Raw genomic sequence first — 22,151 nt, 5'->3', positions numbered from 1 at the left:
GCTCCTGGCAAAATACTAAAGCAGTGGCGGGGGGGGGGGGGGGGGGGAGCCCTGGGGACGGGTGAAAGACGGGGTGTGGAGGGAGAACCACAGGGACATAAAAGCACTTCTGTGCTCAGAGGTGAGGAAGACACCGAAGAACTGAGGAAGACACGCACTGCCGAGGGTGCGCTTGTTCCGACCGACAGTCTCCTGTCCCAGGTGACACTGCCCATCAGGTGGCCTGCCTGTGGGAGCACAGCCCCACCACCCATGATCACTGTGCGAGTTACCGGTGGACAGCTGCAGCACGGCCAATGGCTGTCTGTCCTTGCAATGACTGTTTGGGACTATGCTGCGTTAGGGTGTATGGGACCAGTATCAGCCTGGGTTCATTACAATTACCCACAATCAGTAACACCCCTAATAAAATTACAAACATTACAAACAGTGAAATTCTCTTAAAAATAATCCCCATGGCCAATTCGCAGCCCCTTGACTCTGGAGTGGTGATTCCCTTCCCACCAGGCTCTCTATTTCCTCCCTTCCCTGCCGATCCCGAGTTCAGGAAGCTGAGAGAAAGGCAGGCAGGTGAACAAGCAGCGACGGAAACGGGAGGGGAAGGCGAGGTGGAGGGGAAGGCCAGCGCTCAGCACCCTGCGGGCGCAGGGGTGTGATCTGGCCCCGCCCGCCTCACCCAGCATCCCCGGGGCGCCCCCGTCCACGCAATAAGGCCTCCGGCAGGGCTAAGTCCTTGCCCCCCTGAACACACCACACTCCTGGCTGAACATCCCCGAACCCTGCCTGGGATGCGCAGCCCCGGTTACCTGCCTACCCCACTCGCCGCTGCGGCAAACACTACCAATCTGGAGAAATCTTTCCTGCATCGGCCAGCAAGACCAGGGCATTTCTTTACCTGCACTTTCTCCACCCATTTGGGGCAGCTGTTGTTCAGACCTTTTTAACCCTAAAGACTAGCAGCACTGGCATATATTGATGTTCCATAAGTGTTTGTTTAATATTTTTAAGTCTCCACTTCATCCCAAGTAACCATTTACACTCCCAGAATTTCCTGTGATGTTCTTGATAGTCCAGGCTATCCCATACTTTGCTACTTGTGCTCTTCTGTTCCTCTATTAAAAATGTCCGAGTGTGCCTTGTCAGCATCTCCTCATTATTTAGGGCCCAACTCAAACAACCTCTCAAGGAAGCCATCCTGGATGCTCTTCAGCAGAGATGAGCGTGCACCCACGCACACACCCGACCGCCATCCCTCACCTCTATGCCTGAGGGGCCTCTCCCTTTACATCTGTCTCTCCAATGTGGAGCTCATGACCACAGGGCCCTTGCACAGCCTGGTCACTGGGCCTGCACAAGAGGAATCTCAGGAGAATCTGCCCCACAGGAAATGAATGAATACGTGAGTCAGTGGTTATGCTTCCAATACCTCCTCTCATTGTCTTGAACCCTCCAGAAAGTAAAGGACTTTCACAAGCACATGAACAAACAGGAAGAGGGGGGGAAACAACAGGCTAACGATAAAGAAAACAATCACAGAACAGGCAAAGGAAACCAGGAATGGCCACGCTCCTGTATTCCACTGTAGACACCAGGAGGGCTAAGGAATCCGAAGTCCACAATATAATTTTAAAGTCACCACGAAACCATTTTAAAATTTTTTTAAAAATCAAAAATAATTTAAATCACTGAGATGTGACCTTTTCACTGGATAGAGCTTAGAGAGGCCAATGTTTTCAACTGCAACACCAAAAAGTGACAATGTGTATTTAATTTCTATGTTGTTATAGGTTAATCATACTTACTGCCTTGGGGTAAATCTATAACTACACTTTTCCGTAGCTAAAACTCAAGGGAACACTGCCACAAAGCCCGAGCATAGGGCACATGTCCCCTTTCACCACGAGGAGAGGCTGGGAGAGACCTGCTTCTCTCTCCTCCACTGACCCAGCCCCACATCCAATTCTCTCCTAGATTCACAAATCAGTTTGCTGGAAAATACCCCAGAATCAGAGCTAAGAGTGTTTTGTATTTTAATATTACAATAAGGTATCTCTTAGATTTTCAAATTATAAAGTGATTTGTATGTAAAAAATAGAAAACAATGTCCATTCGCTATTTAAACAGTATTCCAAGAATGTAACATCAGAGGGATAACCTAACAGGTAATTTGTGAGTTTTGTTAATTTTGTATTCCTCATGACAGGAAGACAGATGCAGTGATCATTCCGTGGCATTTTAAAAATTTCAAACTAAAGACAAAAATATGTCATTAAACAAAAGCGTTAAAATGTTTTTTAAAATATAGTATGTGATACACCCTTTATAAGAACGCTTTTAATGTTTAGATTTTTATAAAAATGAGAGATGCTGCACTTTATATTGTTATAAGCATACTTCATGCCACACTATAAAACAGTTTTTCCATCTATATCACTTTAGCCAAAACAACCCGCTGAACCAAACGCTTATTTTATTTGGATACCTCTGTAGATATGATGGGTGTAATTAACTGTTCAGCTGAAAATGCAATTCCATGGTGCTTTAATGACTTAGGTATACACAGCCTTAGTTCTCAGAGGAGACTAAAAATAGTGATTTTAATTTATTCCTGCTGCCTACAATTACCCACAACCATGTATTTTTAAATATTTCCAGCCTATAAAAATTACTAATTTTTGCCACTTGTGTTTATCTGCATTTAGACTTTGATTTGGATAAATTAAGCTCTCGAGTGTTCCTGCTTTATGAAACTCTGCATGTTGTACACTTCAACACAAATAAATGACTTGTACCATTAAAGGTTTAAATAATGTAATGTATTTCATGCTCAGCCTGAAGCTGGATTCCAATGAAGTTGCTAATGCACGTAATGATTAAGTGTAACTCAAATACTAACTGTGTTGTTGAAAACATGACAGGCAATAATTTGGTCTATTATATTCTGCCATTTAATTGCCTAGTACAGACATTCTCTGACACGTTATGAAGCAATGATTTACAATTATTCAAGCTGCAAAGGTCAGAAAGTGACATTATAATCATCTACATAGAGATCCCTTCTAATGCACAAAAACTAGGTAATGCCACACATGCAAAAAAAAACACAGAGAGTTTTACTGCATTAGTAACTTTCTATTTAGGGTTTCTCAACCAGCTAAGAATGAACAGCTAGCTCATAAGCACATTAATTCACAACAGAAAATGTCTAGGATCTTTTCATGAACCCAGAGGTGACAGAATTTAAAAATGCCTTATTCTCCCCTGATTAGGTAAATTCTATCCAACCAGTTAACTCTGATGCACAAGATTCAACACTAGACACAGGAAAATCAATCAGAAAAAAAAAGAATCCCTGAGGCATACATACCGGGGTCTTTGTGAGTGATAGCACCCAAAGTTAGGTGTATTTCCTAGGTTTACTGAATTCACTAGCTACTTACTAACTTTCTACTAACTCTCTTTTATTTAGTAACTAGTAATGAAAAATAAAAACAGTAACTCAGGTTGGCCAATTTTACCCCTCTCATCCTAATGAAAAGATAATAAAGTCTTCACTTTTTTAGACACTTTGCTATATTATACCAACATGTTTAATTTTTAACCACTCAAGTGCAATAAATTATCAACACATAAAGAACTGGGGGGGATAAAAATCATAAAATTATTTAAAACAAGTTTAATATGAAGAAAGTGAGAGAGAGAGATACAAATAAGAGAGAATGAATAACAATATTAAAGTAAACCACTGTGCAAGCAATTTTTTAAAAGAACATAAATCTGAGCAAAAGCAGGAAACGAGAGTGACTGGGGGCTGGAGGGAGGTAAGCTACAGCTCTCACATGCTGGTGAAAACAACCTCGAGAGCAAAAGTAAGTGAAATGGAAACAGTAACCAAAACAACAGATACCACAAAAAGCAGACATAAGGAAAAGGGGCAGGTAAAGGAAGGAAACGGGTCTACCCTTACTACTGCATAACTGAAGTCCATCACTAAAAATACTTTTAATCTCAAGTTTACCATCTGTATAGTGGAGACAATAAACACGAGCTAAACAATCTTGTGAAACTATAAAGATCAACAAATAAAATAACTGTTACTTAATGTTACACTAAACCACAGCATTGCATAAATACTACTTATTAGAGTATTGTATGTACTAGTATATGTACACACAGAGAGACAGTATGAAGTACACTTACATGAACTTAACAAAACATGGTAATATAACGGCTTTTTTGAGCTGAGATTTTCAAATAATTGACTACTGAAAAAACAGTTAAAGATCATGGATTTAATAAAAATATGTGTTTAACCTGCTTTTAAACATGTGTCTCAAACAAAATTATTAACTTACGTATAGGAATGCTTTCCATTATTTGTTATTTTGTCCCCACTAAGCCCTCTGTCAGACCCATAGCCATTTTCGGGTTAACTGTCCATCAAGTATGTGTAAATACATCTACATTCTACAAAGTCCTCAAGTTCACACTCAGCTGTAAGGAAAATGTTACGAAACTGTAATATTAAAAAACGGCTCCTCCTGAAAGTGAAAGTAAAATAAAAGGCTTGGAGATGAAGTTCTCTATAACATGTTCTTAAAACAGGAGTGCAAAGCAACACATTTTTGAAATTTTTACCATGCCCCAAGCATGAAAACCAGGGGTAAAGAGAACTTAAATCCCAAGTTCTGATTAGACAGCAAAGACATTCAGCTTCTCTTGTCAAACTAACTTAAATCCATAATATAATACCGCTAAAATTTGCTGAGAGGGGGAAAAAGGTTATCTTAAAATTCAGCTTAAAGATTCAAAGAAAATCAGCATAGGTTGAAAAAACTGAAATAAAAGTTTAAAAGGCAGTTTTTGTTAAGAGAGTAGCTAATACACAACCTTAAACTAAGCCCTAGAAAAAAATGTCAGCTATATATTTGATGAGCATCTACAGTGGTCTAACAGAAAGACACATGAAAACATGAGAAAGAACTCAAACAATCACAGATAATGTGAAACATTAACATGAGCTCGAGTCAACAAAACACACTGTTGTTTCCATCAATTTCACCATAAAATATTAGGTGGCGGTTATGTCCAAGAAAACCAACAGGTTACCAAAATAAGGGGTGGGGGGAGGCACAATATTATAATAATTTCATTTTTTAAATCTGCCTGCCCCACTATTCTTATATATTTTTATGCAATCAAAACTATTTGAAAAACACTATTCCTTTCAATGCAGATAGTAAAGTTCTAAAAGACAGAGATGAAGACACTCACTACCCCAGAAAAGAAAACACAGTGCAGGACCTTCTGTTTGTGACAAAATTATAGAGTTAATGTTCCTGAAAGATCGCTTCACCTTTTAAAGCATGATTTTTTAAAAGGTAAAATTTATAGCAATTAAAGCTAATGAAGAAATGCAGCATGAGCTGCTTATGTTCAGGAACTAATAGGTCTGCTGAGCATCTCTAAGATTATTTAGCCATCAATGATAATGAATTGACACTGTCACTGATGTTAATGCACCAACCTGGTAGCCAATGCTTACATTTTTTTAATGCTTTTCACTTTAATGTTTAACCTACCTACAGCCCTATCCCTTTGAAACACATGAACAACCCAAGATACGTTTTTTTCCTAACATGGAAAAGTATCTAACTCACTATGTTCTATTTCAACAACATCAATCAATAGGCATTTTTAAGTTTACTGAAATTCTGTGAAAATATCTACCCAGTAAAAATTACTGTCATGTAACTTTTAAATCAAATTTCATTTCTAAAAAATTAAGGGGTCATTTCATGGTCAAATAAAATTCAATGACTACCATAATTCTAAGAGATACAATTTTGGAATCTGAATTGCTTTTCCTACCCACACACATATACGTAGACCTCTATGATAGCAGTTTAAAACTCAATATATCTACATGCATTTGCAATTCTTTATCTTGGGAATCAAATCTATAAACCACTATAGCAACATTGTGGTTGTATGTGGTAAGCACTGAGCTAAGCAAAGTGTGCATTGTTCAAATTACACAATCAAAGCCAATCAATCGTGTTGTTTCTGAAGCTACATGTGTCAGAAACTGTTCTCTGAAAACGTTTCTTCTTCCTTTTCCAGGGTCTTAGGAACCCTAGTAAAAATGAATGGAATTAGATTTCTAATAACAGAGTATGCAAAAAAAAAAAAACAGTGTTTATTTGCAGAAATGAGGAAGAAACTGCGTATTGACATCTAATAGCAAAATTTTCGTTGGAGTCAGGGCCTTCCTCCTTCCTATAACTCAAATGGTAAAAACAATAAATGAGATATCTTTTTTAATTCTAAGACCTAGAGCAATTAAAATGAACCATTTGGCACTCGATCCTTGCAGCTAAAATCAGTAGCAACAGAACTCATTCTGCCACTGATCCTCAGGGAGCTTCAGGGCAAAGGCTTGCCTTCATTTACTTTAGCTGCAAGTCACTGAACCACCAATTCTGCCAATGAATAAGTCACAGAGCATGGTTAATAAAACTGCTTGCAAAGTTGTTTTTAAAACTATCTTAAGGGTCAAAAAATGCAATGGCATCATGAGATAAAGTGTACTGTCCAACATAAACCAGAAGGTGTTTTTGACTTAAAAGATATTTATATTTACACAGTAGTGCCAACAAGAGGGATCCTCCAGTAAAACTATAACCCTAACATAACATGAGCACAATGCATAATTTAACTGAACCTAAATTATTTTGTGAATTAGCCATAAAAATTGCAGTTTCTCAGGTTTCATATAAAGTTCTTTTTTATGTGATGCACTTATTAGTTAATTGATCTGGCATAATAACATTAAATATAATTTTAATCAGAAGTAGGGTATTAAGATCAAACTCTGTACGTCCTATGATATACCATAGACGCCATGGCATTTTAAAACCTTTTAAGGCATCTCATACTTCTTATTAAATGCAACACATTTGAGTGACAATTAAAGATTGTGAATGATTCATTAGAGGAAAGACCCATTAGCTGAAAAAGAAAACAAGTTTTGAAATAAAGTTACACAAAAACATACATTATACACAGTTCTTTAAAGCTTCATCCCTGCAATAATGAATAACCAGCTGTTGGAAATGAAATACTTTTCTGCTTTTTTCCTTACAGCACATGTCCAATAGATCCAAAGAGCCACTAATGTGATTAAAATTAAGACAGCAAAGCAAAAGGGAACAACCATACATATACACTCCTAGAGCTATATGATGTATTTTTTATGTCTTTAAGTGGAATTTCCAGTTCTCTCTGGCAATGTGAATGAACATCCTATAATTTAGTCAATTTACAGATTACAGGTTCAAATTGACCTTGTAGCCCATCAAATTGCTCCTCTGCAGCACAGGATTAGAAGTGGGAAAAGAAAGTCATAACTGTATTTAAGGGTTTACCGTAACAATGGGAAGGGGGATGTGCAGGCGTGATTTTGGTCCCTCTTCTGCAGATCAGTTCTGAGTTCTGAAACAATGGATATCCTGCACATGCTTCCTGGTTCTCGGGAGGAGATGGTTTCAATTTACTCACCCACACACATGGCACTTGTATTCCCTCATCCCAAGGTGCCTTTTGACATGGTTCCTGGCATCGCCAAGCTGAGCGGTTGCGAAATGGCAGATCTTGCACTTGAATGGTTTTGATCCTAAGTAAATTTAACATAAAATATGATTTGAATTTGAATAATACAGTACTCATACTTTAAAAAGAGGATGAGATCTTAAATCATACTTTAATCTAATTACAAATTTCTGTCCCCCAAAGGGAGCACTTGCATTCCTTTCTAACTTGAAAAGACCTGCATCCCATAATTATTCCACCATGGAGACTCAAATGCTTCAGAGAGTGTTCCTAACTTTCAATATCATTTCCAAGATTTAAAGTCAAAAGTGATCCAGGTGAGCAGTACTAAGTTGATGAGATGAGCCAAATAATTTTAAATATTTTCCTTACAATTCACAAAAGTATCTTTTATAGTCACTCCACATTTAAAATGGGACATAGTAAAAACATAAATTCATACAATGAAGCTGATATTTTTAAGTATATTTATCATCAAATAAACTTCTTAGCAGCCACCTCCTCATTTCCTCATATCTCTGCATCTTTGAATTTATTCACAGTAATAATAGTATTTTAGATTTTTGAAATTTATTCCAATGAGTCTCTATATTACTATTTTAACAGCATACACTATTAAAATACACAGTGGATAAATTATTTGTTTTTATGGTCATTTTACAGTCAAATATCTGTGCTGACTCTGCAAACCAAAAGTATTGACATGTTGGTTATTATTAATTTCAAGAACATAGTACCAACAAATGTGTCTTTATTTCGTAAAGAAATAAAATTAATCTTTACTCAATGAGAAAACAAAATTATTTCAGAGTCAACAAACTTGGTGCCAGTAACAGACCGCACCTGGAACGTGGTTACCAGTAGATAATCAGCACCCACGTGGAGGAGGAGCTACGCTTTTTAAGGTGCAACATGTATATACCATCTTCTGATTTTCTAACCACTAAATCTTCAAATAAATAAATCAAAATCACAAAACCGCAGCTTAAAGTCAGTACGATATGCGTCCAGATTTTGCAGATCATGTTGAGTCCCTATTTAGTGAAACACCTCCTCTAACATGGTCAGGCAGAATATGAAATATGTGAACTTGAATAAATATACAAAAAGGGCTCAAACAAAAAAACTGCAATAAATCAAAGTTGATCAATGAACCTTTGTTCAATGCCCTTGAAAAAAAATCCTCTAAGAATACTTTGTTGAAATTGAAGCACTCAGTAAAAAATTTTAGAGTCTTAAATTTCAATCTAATTCCCAAAAGCTGACAAAAAAAGTGAAGCATTTAATTTTAATCTTCTAACAGAAATAAAAAAGTCAACAGCACTAAGCACGGGCAGACAAGGCTGAATATTTCACAGTTCAATGACAATGAAGCCAGATCTCCCAACACTTCCATTTCTGCTGTTAGAAGGAGATGTAAAATATATTTAGCACCTGAATGGTTATATCTAGTCAGCTTTATGTGTAAATGTCAAAAGCAGGTTGAGACTGCAGCTTACAGCAATCACAGTCCATCAATCACATCAGAAATTACAGTTTATTTAAATGATTCTGATAAAACTAAGCCTATCACCACTTTGAAACACTTCATCCCCACAGAGAACTCTATAAGGGACTTACAACAGACAGGAGTGAGAAGAACCAATTTACCTGCACTTTGAATTAAAATGCATTCAAGGTAATAAGGTAATTAGGAAATTATTAATTAACAGTAACGCCAGGACTTCAAACAAAGACGGAAAAGCTTCCTCAACGTTCGTATTACAGCTGGGTGACAGGATCTGAAATACCTGTCTCCTGGGTTTCAGTTCCAGCCTGGCTCGCCCTGCGCCGACACTGGGATGAGCGCCCTGAGTGAGCACAGGGGCCACAGGGGCCGGATACACACCTTCAGTGCTTTCACGGACTGCACGTGGCTCTCTGGTGAGACACGAGCCGCTTCAGGTCTGTGATCACTGCTAGAGTGTTGACAGCACATGAGTGAGTTACTGTGTTGACGACTTTCGTGCAGAAATCACGAAGCCCTGTTTTCATACCTTACACCAGAGTAGACTTGTTAATGTCTCTTTTCTGTGCCATAAAATCCAAACATTAGGGGACCAGTACTATTTTTCTGAATAAGAAAAAAATATACTACCCTTTTTTCCTAATACTGTTTCCATTTTTGAGCTTGCTATGCAAGCATCATGTTCACAAGGCAAATTTTGTAAGACCATATATTTCTGAATTCGTCTTTCAGGTGTACTGTGACTATTATAAAGTGTTGGTATATTGTTTTAAATAGTTCTATTTCTTGGAACAGCATTATCCTCAGCAGGCTTTTTCCTTCTCACTTGGCCTATGAGGTTTTTGAAAGGGAAAAACAAGAGGCTTTCTAGCTTTCAGGCACCTTGGAATATCGCCAACAAAATTCCACAAACCTTAAAAACTAAGCCTTCACTCAGACCCACAGGCACTGTTCAATATCAGTCATTACTGACTGTTATGCAAACGTGGATGTGACATAATGTTAAAAATTAATACAACTTTAGGTCTTAAAGAATCAAGTCAGATGTGTGCACCCACCATCTAACGCCTGTCAACTCCAGCCCGAATGCTCCAGGGCTCCGGGCACCTGACGCCTCACTTCCCTTCGCTCAGCTGCCCATCCACTCCCTCTGCTCCAGCAGTGCCGCCGAGAGCAGCGATGAGGCAGCGACCAGGGTGGCCCCATGCTCTCACTCTCTTACAGACCAGTTCTCCTGAACCATCTCCTCTCAAGCCGACTCGGCCTCTAAAACCCGTCACCATCAGTTACAGGCACCAGCAGCCCTGTCTGGGGAATTTTTCAGTCCCTGCATGTGAACATTTCCAAACAGCACAAGTGGCCAGTGCGCTCAAACATAAATCGGAACTGCAGACAGTCTTCTAGCTTAAAGGTACCTTCCCTGTTATGGGAAACGAGAGCTCTAACGGACGGACACAGGAGAGAAGAGGGCCGCGTTCTGTACACTCATGTCCTGGGAAAGGAGACCTGCTCTTTCTGCTCATGCCAGTGGCTTCAGACAGCAAACACCCTGGAAAACTGCGACGCTTTTTTCCTACAATTCTTGATGACCAAAACTCATTTATTTCTTATAGTGCTGCTTTCATCAGACTGAGGATGGGAAGAAAAGGTTACATAAAACATATAGTAAATCACGAAGCATGGAAACAGGGATTGGAAGAGTAAGCCCTTTTCCAGTTAACCATTAATAATGGTCCCTGCATTACTATTTCATGGACATAAGCAACGGATCAGAAAAGCAATTCATTCTAAAAGGCGCCAAGAAAAAAACTTGGAGTGAAAACCTGGAGAGCAACTTCCCCCCAAAATGCCTTGCGAGACTGAGATGGAGACAGGCGCTGTGTCCTGGGGATCGTGCCCTTGGTGGTGCCTCAGAACACAACAGAAATTGCTTGCTGATAAGCCCAGCACAAACTGCGAAAAAGTACCCTAACTTTTACTAAATGTTACAATCAATGATGTAACTTATAGAAGTAGGGTTACTTTGTCACATATTGATAGTTGCCTCACTTTCACATCCACATTAACTTGATTTTAAATGCAATTAATACATATAGTCACAGAAGACTAATGGACTACATTCCGCACTTAACCTGGTGGACATTTTCAAATGGCACAAGTGACCAGTGCAAACCTATTTTGCATTGTAAACGACTAAATAAATCTTAATGGATTAAGAATGATCAGCTATCAACACACAAGGGAAATTAAGTGCTGAAATGCCCACATTGATTATTTTAAATTATTAGCCTTACTCTGTTCTTGAATTTGTATGCTTTTAGTGAGCTTTAACACATTTACAAGACTTATTGACTATAATTACAAGAGAATTCAAGTAATGGACACATCAATTATCAGCAACATGTCTTGACCAGACAGTTGCATAAAGAATTCTAAAAAGAGCTCCATTAGCATTTTCCTCTCAGTTTTATTCAGTTTTATCTGCCTTAAGAGGGCATATTAAGAAAGTACATATTTTCTGCACATGTGAACAAGCCCAATTTCTAAAAGGCATCATTTCAGAAAGTAAGGTCGGCACCTACAGAGGCATGAAAAACACCAACAAACCACACCGGGGCTCCGCTGCACTGGGAGAGCTGAGACCAACAGTACAATGCTGACTGTCACCTCATTCCATCTCATGCAGGTTTCCCTGCTACTTTCTCCAATGAAAAACTTTTATCTATCTTTAATCACCTTAAACTATTAATAACGTTTCATACTCTTTTGTCTTTCTCCTGTGACGATGCAAAAATTTTCAAAAACTGCATGAATTTAAAGTATAGCTTTAATAATAAGCCATTATTTTAAAGTACAGTAAAATAAACCTTACAGTTTTAATGAAAATATGTTCATTAAAATGTGAATTTATTATTCAAATCCACTCATAAATTCAACCATGGAGACAGAACTTGTCTAAGCAGAGCACAATGATTTAGAAAAGCTGTCTATTTAAAATAAAGAATGTATGGCAGGTTTATAGAAACAGTGCAGTGAATTTTTACATAAATTTAGAACAGTGGCTTATACATTTTTCAGCAAAAAAAAAAAAAGTTTTAAAACAATTTCTACCTAAAATTAACCATGAAGACTGAACACTGGATGTGACAGAGCAGAGACCTACCAGGTCCCCACAGAGTCCTGTGTCCCCATGGACACAAACCTCTGAACACACTGACTTTGAAAGTAGTTGACTATTTCTGATCCTTAAAAGAACTGTGTTGTGCTGCCTGGGAGTTACACTTTTGGATACAAACTACCAGGCAATAAAATTTTTAAATCCCTAAAATTGTATGAAAATTTTTATTATCTCCTCCCTCAAAAGCCATTTCCTATGTCCTCTGAAATGCTGCATGTCACTTAATGGATACCTTGAAAACCAAACAGTTAGGACCTGAAACATCTGAAAAGCTCTAAGAGACAGGAGTGTGACAAAAGCATCAGAGGGACCAGGCTTTTTAATAAAATTGAAAGGATATTGTGAAAGAGCCTGCCTTTGGGATCAACGAGGCCTCATGGCCTTCAGAGATGCTAAGTGTCAACAGTGACTGTGGCATCGGCATCTGCCTGGGCACCGCGCAGCAGAGCCATGTGAACTGGGCGAAGGCCAGCAGCCAGCGCAGCAGAGACTGCGCGCCAGGTGGCGGGGTGTCCACATTTACCACTTGTGGGCGCGCAGTGCACATACCTGTGTGCGTGCGGATGTGAGCCAGGAATGCCATGGAATTGCTGCTGCGACACAGCTTGCCGCAGTACTTGCAGACGTTGCCCTGGTTCTCCTCTCGCTCGCGGTTAATCTGCTCGGTGTCCTCCACTATGTGCTTGTTCACCTCCCGCAGCAGTTCCTCATGCTGCCCTTTAATGTGCAGAAACAAATTCTGCTCTGAGTCAAAGGGCTCCGTACACTTGACACACTTAAAGGTGGCCCCGCCCTCCGGCAGCTCCTCCACGCTGGCCTGCTCATTCCTCAGGTGCCCGGCGCTGGCCAAGTGCTGGTGCAGGTTGCTCTCTGTGTAGAAGGACTTTCCACACAGCAGACAATGGAAGTGCTTCTCCTTTGTAGGGTGCTTCATGGCTATGTGGACGTTCAGTCCACTCAAGCCATCTGCTAAGAAGCCGCAGTCATCACAGCGGATGCGTGTGGACTCGCTAAAGGAGCTGCCTTCGGATTTCTTCTTTTTCAGGCCTTGAGCACAGTCTTTTGAGGGCGACTCACTCATTCTCACTTCCGTGGCCATCAGACCCTCTTCGGGTTGGTCTATCGATTCACCATCTTCCGGGTTCTTTATTCTGACAATGGAAGAATCAAACCGGCCAAAGCTGTACAGGGACTGTCCTTTTTCATCAATGTTCATTATAGTTTCATAAACATCGTTACTTTCAATGGTGCTATCAGAAGCCAGCCCATCTTCTTCCAAAATAATTTCAGTTTCATGCTGGGAATCCATCAGAATTTCCTTATTTTCCAAAACAGGATCTTCTTGCATAGCTTTCAAATCAGCTGAACTCGATGTGTTTCCCACTTGGTCTTGACCACAGCTATCCAGGTGCAGCTGTCCTCCTGTCATTCTCATCACAACAGGGACCGTGCTCTCAGCTGAATGGGCTCCACCCAGAACTCTGGGGCATCCGTGTTTGCTGAGGACCTCATCTGCGTGGTCTCCTCCACTCCCTCCACCACTCTCAGGATGTGCATCTGGATCACCGATGTCACTCAACCTGCTGTGGTTGTTCTTTGCTGTCTCATAATTCAAGGCTGAGCTTCCTGAATTTCCATTCTGAAGTTTGCTTGGGGAGCCATTAGAGGAAATGTTAAGGGTCACCATCTCCTCAGGTGTCCTAACTTTGTCCTTGGCAGGAGGCTGTTGGAAAGTTTCACAAAAGGAAGGATCTTCACTGAGATTAGATTCTTCTTCAGTCTCCACCTCTATGGCATCAGGAACACAGAGTACTTTAGACATGTCTAAGTTCGTATTCTCATCTAAAACAGAACCACCAGCAGCGTTGCTAGGTTTAAGAGCTTCAGGTGATTGGTCTGAAACTACCTGAAATTCTTCAGAACTTTGCTGATGCTGCGCCTCAGGTATGACGATGTTTCTGGACGATCCTGAGGGACCTGCCCCCACGTCAGCTGTGCTCAGGCGAGGCTGCCTCTTCATCTTGTGCTTTTCAGTGGCCGCGTGCCTGGTCATCTCTCGGTGAGTCACAGCATAGTAATCACAGGCCATGCAATAAAATGCAAACTCTTTCGTGTGTTTCCGTTTGACGTGCAGTCCTAGGGAGGCAGAAGAGTAAGCGCTAAACGCGCAGTGTGCACATCTGTTGTCACCTGTGCCCGGGGCACCTCTCTGCGAGCACGCCTCCCCCTGCTGCACCAGGTCTTCTGGCTCTAGAGATACTTGCTTCCTCTCATCCATAAGGTGACTGCTGGCTTCTCCATTGGTAGGATGAAGCACATTTTCAACTTCGACTTCAATTGGATCTCCATGCTCTTGTCCCAGCTTTTCTAAACTGGAGGGATCTGGTTCAGCTGACTTAATGGCATGTTCATCTGAACTGGTGCTCCTGCTGCAGGCTTCGAGGTTACCCCCTTCGGGGCCAACAACGATCTCTGAACTTCGTTTTCCATTAGCTTCTATTTCTACACGTCCCCTGTGTTTCTTGGTGGCACAGTGACGCTCCATATCTCCCTTAGTTACCGTGTAATACTTACACACCTTGCATAGGTAACTGTATTGGTGACTGTGTTTTCGTCTAATGTGCACGGTCAGGTTTGTAATACTAGAGGCCAAGAGGCCACAGTGTGAACACGTCCGTGAGACGCTGCCTTTGGGTCTCCCCCTCTTTGGTGTGGTGGTCAAAGCTAAGTCCTCATCTTTGGCGATGATTCCAGACTGTTCCTGCTCCTGGGCAGTGGGGCTCTTCCCCAGAGAGGGACCCTCCTGCAAGTGCGCACCTTCTCCGTCGCCTCCTGTCCTTTCCTTTCCAGAAATGGTAACCTCTTCTTTTCTGTCATTTGCACCTATACAGACCCTTTCAATGCATTCTTCAAAGCTTAAGCCAATATTGTTTTTCTTAGCATTTTCAAGATGTTTGCTCCTCTTAATGTGCTTCTCCATCCCCTCCTTGCTCAGTGAATACAGGTTGCATGCTTTACAGAGGAAGTGGTAGTCCTGGCCATGCCGGAGCTTTATGTGCCGTGTGAGGACAGAGCAGGACCGCGTTTTGTAAAAGCACTTTTTGCACTGAAACTGCGGCCTGCTCACGTGCCTTCCTTCGCTTCCAAGGCTCAGCCGGGGTGGAGCCACTTCTTCTGCAGCTGCTCCTCCTGACTCACTCAGGGGTTCCTTTATGTTTTCTGAGTCTAAAGTACTTAACGGTAAAGTCTGTAAATCCGAATCATTGTTAAATGATTGAGAAGTCTTTGGTTGAACCAATAAGCGAATATGCTTCTCAGTCATCCTGTGCTCCTCCACATCCTTCTCAGACAAGAAGAACAGATTACAGGGGGGACAAAGGAAGCCCATACCGTGCTTTTCCTTCACGTGGTCTCTGAGATTTGTTTCACTCAAGGAAGTAAACGAGCAGCACTGACAACTGAGCACAGAGGCCGTTTGCTGATGCTGGTGACTTTGCAAGTGCTCATGCAGGTCCCTCCTCGAGGCAATGGGAAGGTCCCAGGTCTGGCAGGACAACTTCACCTCTCCTGCATGGCAGTTGTTCACATGGACTTCCAACTCGGTCGTACTCGTGGCCACCTGGCCACAGTGTGTGCAAGTACAGGATATCTGACAGTCAGAAGCTGCCCTCGCTGTCGGAGGGTCTAAGGCGCTCGCGAGGTGGGTGTTTCTCTCGCTCTGCTTCTGGTCCTGGGTCTCTGAGGAAGTTACACATAGACCATGGGCACTGCCACCTGTTTCCATGTGTTTAGGCATGGACTCCACATCATCTGTTTTCATCTGTGCTCTGAAGTGTTTCATATATATCCTGGAAGTTTCACTAGCGCCTCTTTTATTAATTCCTAAAAGCGTAAACCTTTTCTTGGCCTGGCCTTTCAGTGGGAAAGTGCCACTTCGTCGGCGGAAGCTATTAGCCAGCATGAGAACATTCCGCTCAGGTCTGGGTCTTGGGGTTGCGCTGAGACCCTGAGCTGTCTGTAGGGTCTTTCTGGAAGATTCCAATTTATCTAAGAGACCCTGTGAGGTTACTAAGGCTCCTAACTTTTTACTCTGGTTTTCAGGAGTTTGAGCTGCACCAAGGGAAGTGGCATTTTCTTCCACAACCTCTCCCTTTTCTAGCGCAGTACTCCTGAACGGCCTCATTTCAACAAGGAGCTCGCTGCCACTGCCACTCTGCTTAGAAATGCTGCTTCTCAAGTCTTTCAATTTGCTTCCACCATTTTTTAGTCCTTTAGAGTCACTATTCTTTGCTATTTGTTTAGAAACTCTCGGTTTTATGCGAACATTCTTTGTTCCAATGGTACATGGTTTCTTAGGAAAAGATTGTTTTGTTAAGATCTGCACAAATCCTCCACGAGCAGCGAGATTCTGCCGCCGGAGATGTGTTTTTCCAAGACAATGGGCATTCAAAAGGTTCTCTTCCACACACTGAAAGCCACAAAGGTCACAAGAAAAGACCGTCCGGCACCCGTGTGTCTGTGTGGTGTGAGTCTGCAGCACTGCGCTGCTCTCTGCTCCGTGGCTGCAGGGGCAGTGGGGAGGCTCTTTAGACGGTGGCACATGACACTGGGCCTGCTTCTCCAGATCCGACAAAGAGGAAAACGAATGCTCACACATGCTGCACTTGGAAGCTGCATCCACATTCCCAACGGTACAACCAACACTAACAGCCTCTTCTGTGGAGAAAGAGGATTCTGTGTCTGGGTCAAGGGAGACCATTTCCTGAGCAGACTTCTCAGTGTCTGTTTTCAGAGACACAGTGTCAGCTGTGCTAGAACTGCAGCTCGGGGAGCAGGCGGTGGGAGGACGCGCGTCCCCATCTGCGCAGTCACTCAGGAGGGACGTCTTCATCATCTCACCTGGCGGGATGCCCGCTGCCAAGAGCCCATGAACACCCTGCTCTCGGGACCGGCAGGGCTCGGGCTCCCCAGGCTTCATTCGTTTGGAAGCATGTTCACGTCCGTCCTCCACTGCAACGCTGGGTGATGGCTCTGGGAAAGCTCTTTTGCTCGTGGAATTCTCGGCAGAACTCGCTGCCACCTCAGGCACAGGCCCGCACCCCACATCCTGGGACGAAGCAGCCCTCGAGTGCTGTGCGTCTTTGTTTGCAGTTCCATCCTCGCTGTCTTCTGGTTTCTTCTCAGCATCCATCACTACAAGGTGCAGACACTGCTCCTGTCAGGGCGGCTCACCTGGCACCCATGACCTGCAGAGAAAACAAACATGCATTAAACCTCAGAATATAAAGAAAGACACACATATTAACTCAGAAGTTAACACAAAATGACGCACTGGATGAAAGATACCATAACAGAAACCTAGATGAGATCTCCTTCACATTGAAATGAATTTGATCACATGAGCCATAATGAAGAGTCTGACATCAGATTTAGGAACATCGGGTCACCATGCTGTAATGCAGGAAGCAACACTATGGTATCTTCCATAGAAAAGGGGACTCTCTCAACCAGCTTGCAAAGAAACTCCAAGTTTCAACTCCCTCTAACAGGACATTTCAATTTACTACTTTTTTTAATAAACAGAGAAGCCCTCTTTTCAAATTTTTTCAGTGAACCCCACTCTGTAAAGTAGACTAAAACAAGACGGCAGTGATGCAGGTCCGGAGGTCAGGCTTCCCCTCGCAGACCCCCAGTGGTAACCAAGTTCCAGGGTCAAAGAAATGTACCTAAACACGACTCTACTTGTCAATCAATTTCTTCATCTAACAGCCATTCTGTGTTGTCTGAGGTTAATGGCAAAGGGAAATGTCAGTGGTAGAGTAGAACTAATGAAGTAAATTTGGGGGGGGGTGGAATTTATTGAATAAAATTATTTAAAATACATTATATCGATTTTATTTTTCATTATGCTGCTTAATTCAATTAAAACATATCATTTTCCATTCACTTTATACCATGATTGGAATTTTCAACCAAATGCCATTTGATCTGATGCTAATAAAAACCCATCACGCATTATGACCTCAAAGCTAATGATAACTGTTTTATTTTTTCCATAACAATGATAAACCAAATAAAGGCTGTTGCTTTGACTCTGCTAAAAGTAGGAAACAAAAAATATATATAAAATGTTATACCCAAAGCATAAGCAACAAAAGAAAAAGATGGATAAATGGGACTTCTTAAAAATAAAAACTTCAAATGACACTAGGATTCAAAGGCCGCTATCTAAGAAAATGAAAAGATAACCAACAGAATGCAAAAGCTTTGCAAATCATGTATCTAATATAGTAGTTAATCTGTAATATATAGAGAACACTTATAACTCAATAATAGAGACTAACTTTAAAATAAGCAAAGGAGCTGAATATACTTTTCTCTAAAAAAGATGCACAAATGGCCAAAAAGCACATGAAAACATAATCTATATCAGCAGTTGCTAAAGAAATGCAAATGCAACCATAATGTCAGCACCACTTCACACCCACCAGGATGGCTAGAAGCAGAAAGTCCAATAACAACAAATGCTGGTAAGAATGTGGAGAGGTCACAACCCTCCTACCATGCTAGTGCGGATGTAAAATGGTGATGCCACTTTGGAAAACAGCCTGGCAGGTCCTCAAACAACTGAACATGGAGTTGCCATAGAGCCCATCAATTTCACTCATAGGCAAATGCCCAAGAGAAATGAAAACGTATGTCCACACAAAAACCTGCAGGCAAATGTTTACAGCAGTGCCATCCATTACAGCCAGGAAGTGGAAGCCACCCAAATGTTCACCAACAGATTAACGGGGAAGCTAAATGTGGTAGGTCTGTATGATGGAACACTATTCAGCCACAAAAAGAAATGAAGTACTGATGCAGGCCACAATATGGATGAGCCTTGAAATCATTATGCTAAGTAAAAGAAGCCAGTTACCAAAGACCGCACACTATCTGACTCTTCCTACAGGAAATGTCCAGAACAGGAAGTGTACAGAGAGAGCGAGCAGACTACGGGCTCCCTGCGGGGGGAGGCAGGGACAGGTAAACGGTACAGTGTTTCTTTTCTGAGACGGTGAAAATGTTCTAAAATTCACTGTGGTGACAGGTGCACGTGTCTGTGAATATATTTAAATTCACTAAATTGTAGTTTAAATGAGTGGATTTTATGATATGTGATGATCTCAATAAAGCTACTTAAAAACATATTAATTATTATATACAACCTACAATACAAAGTCATCTTGTATTTGTTACTGTATTATATAAAATACTATAACACACTGTATGGTTCTTATTATAGGGTGGAAAAGATAAATGTGCATCACTTCATTACACTTGTAAGATATTCACTATTTCTTCAGACTATGTTCCAGAAAATATAAATTATATCCCTGGTCAAATAAGTTTAGAAAACTCTGGTGTGAACAAAATTCCTTTATCACAGGATTTCTCAGTACATAAGCATTTCCCAGACTAATTCCGTTATAGACTCTCTCTCTAGAGAACAGAGCCTGGGGGTCCAAGGAACACTTCAGAAAATACTGTTAGGTAACACGGTGGTTTTATTATTCACCGTCTGTGATGGGAAAGTACGCCGGGAAAAGGAGGATGGACGTAACCACGTGTCTGTTCCAAACACTTCCCGTAGCGCCCACTATATGCCAAGCATCCTTGGTTTCAGACACTGGGATTACAGCAAAGGACAGCACAAAATCTCTGCCCTACAGTGGAAGGTGAGACAGTATGTTTGTTTAAATGCATATATTCTCCAACCAGGACATGCCCTTATGGTCAAAAAGAGTCCCAGGGACTGAATGTGCTCTCATACATGAAACACCTTAAAAAGAAAAAACAGACAAAGTCTATGAAACAACAAGACATGGGACATCAGGCACCAAAGGGCAGTGACCCCTGAGAGGTGAGGCCTGAACCAAGGGAGTTCCAGCTTACTGCCTAGAGCAAGGACCCAGGCCACAGCACGGAGAGGAGCCCAGGCAGGGCCCAGGGGCAGCCAGAGTCAGTAGGGCAGAGTAGGAGAGAAGAGGTGCCAGAAAGAGAAGCCCAGAGGCCTGCAGAGCGTCCCTCGAGACAGAGAACACTGGCATCTTCCCCAAAAGCTGTCTCATGCCACCTCACACTCAGTCCTTGGTAACTCCCCTCCTGAGGCAACCACTGTTCTGGATTCTTCCACAGTAGATTAGCTTTGCTGTTCAGAAGTTCATGTAAATGCATTCAGGCAACATGCCTTTGAGGGAGGAGAGTCTGGCTTCTTCTGCACAGCATGACGTTTTTGTCGCACGTATCAGCAACGTGAGTTCATGGATATACCACGATTCTGTTGATGGCCATCTGAGCTGATTCCCTTTTTTTGGATTTCCCTTAAGGCAAAGCTGCTATGAATATTCCTGCACAAGTTTTTATGAACATATTTTTATCTCTTTTGTGTAAATAGGTAGGGTGGTACTGTGGGGTCACAGGGGGAGGGGCAGGGTTAACTCTATAGGGCAGTGTTTGATAATTTGCAAAGTGGCTGCACTGTTTTACATAGCCACCAGCAATGTCAGGAATTCTGAGAGACCCACGTCCCCACCCACACTTGATACTGCCAATCTTTTAAGTTTTAGTCATTCTAGTGGATGTGTGTAGCTTTCCAGTATTTCCCGGATGACCAGGGTGCCGAACACTTTGTGTTGTGCTTTGTGAAACGCTTGTTAGCCTTCTGCCCATTTCTTAGTTTGGTTGGTTGGTTAGTACTGAGCTGGGGAGTTGCTTATGTCTTCTGGATATAAATCCTCTGTCAGATATGTTTTACAAATATTTTCTCCCTTTTCATTTTATTATTGTTGTCTTTTATTAAGCAGTTTTAAACTTTGATGAAGTCAGTTGTTCTTGGGCCCTGGTTGTTGATGTGTCTACTCTATTTCCGCTATCCGCCCTCACATCCCAAGAGCCCAGAACAATTCCAAGCACACATACGGCGCGAGAATGAGTGATATAAGAAATGTCTGCTCTCTAAGCCTTTAGATGCCATGACAGATGTCTAAGATACGCTTCAAAGTGGCCCAGAGGAGGGCACCGTGGAGGCCGTGAGCTGACAGTGACGGAAGCTGAGTGACAGTGACAGGGATTCAATACACTCTTCCACCGGCTCTGTAAAGTCTGCATATGCGTATGTCTGAAAATGTCCATGACAGAAGTTTTGCTTAATATTTTTTAATGCCTGGTCTAAAGTAATGTGAATCCCTCCCTTCCAGTGACCATCCCTACTCGCCCCCTGCAGTGGCACACTACCTAGGCACCGCCTCCCCGGGGTCACTGCGGGAGTTTCATCGTGTGCAATAACACAGACGGAACACAGAAACACCAACTTAGGGAACCATGTGGCCTATTCAGAGTAAATGCTCTAGTGACGACGCCTGACTCGTGGATTTCTGGAGACAGAGAGTGACAAGCACATGAATACGCGGGCGCAGAACAGTGACGCCCTTCACTGTCACCTGTATAATGGCCCCAAAAACTCCAAACCAGGAGGGACTGCTCCTACCCTTGTTATTTCCCAAATAATTCTCTACATTACAGAAATAATTCGACATGTCACACCAAGGAAGAATATTCAACCTCACACAGCGGGTGCTGGCCCTATGAAGGGAACCACGGTGCGACAAACACTTCTTCCCCCCTCACCAGCTCATGTTGTTAGGAGCCACAAGCAAAGGAACTCATATACACATGGATGTGATGACCGTGTGTCAGATAAACTAAGATCTGCGTAGAGACGAGCAAGGGATTCCACTTCCAAGGAGAACACCTAGCTAAAGAAGCAGTGATATCACTTGAGCTAAACCTTGAAGAAAAAACAAACACCAT

At 41.9% G+C, this 22,151-nt stretch overlaps 1 protein-coding gene across 1 annotated transcript in view; it reads right to left on the bottom strand.

The window, feature by feature from the left end:
- The window catches only part of ZNF407 (zinc finger protein 407), a 295,118-nt gene extending 277,340 nt beyond the window's left edge, over positions 1–17,778 (bottom strand). Inside the window, exons 1-2 of the mRNA XM_087818909.1 lie at positions 12,846–17,778; positions 7,561–7,675 (exon numbers count right to left, since the gene is read on the bottom strand). Of these exons, the coding sequence (XP_087675035.1) occupies positions 7,561–7,675; positions 12,846–17,487 (4,757 nt within the window). The 5' untranslated portion in view covers positions 17,488–17,778. The remainder of the gene's footprint in view (positions 1–7,560; positions 7,676–12,845) is intronic.
- Positions 17,779–22,151: the final 4,373 nt, after the last annotated feature.

This window comes from Miniopterus natalensis, chromosome 7, assembly GCF_054644295.1.
Source record: "Miniopterus natalensis isolate mMinNat1 chromosome 7, mMinNat1.hap1, whole genome shotgun sequence".
NCBI lineage: Eukaryota > Metazoa > Chordata > Mammalia > Chiroptera > Miniopteridae > Miniopterus > Miniopterus natalensis.
Note: the sequence above shows the minus strand (reverse complement) of the source record. Positions and strands in the feature narration are given on the sequence as shown.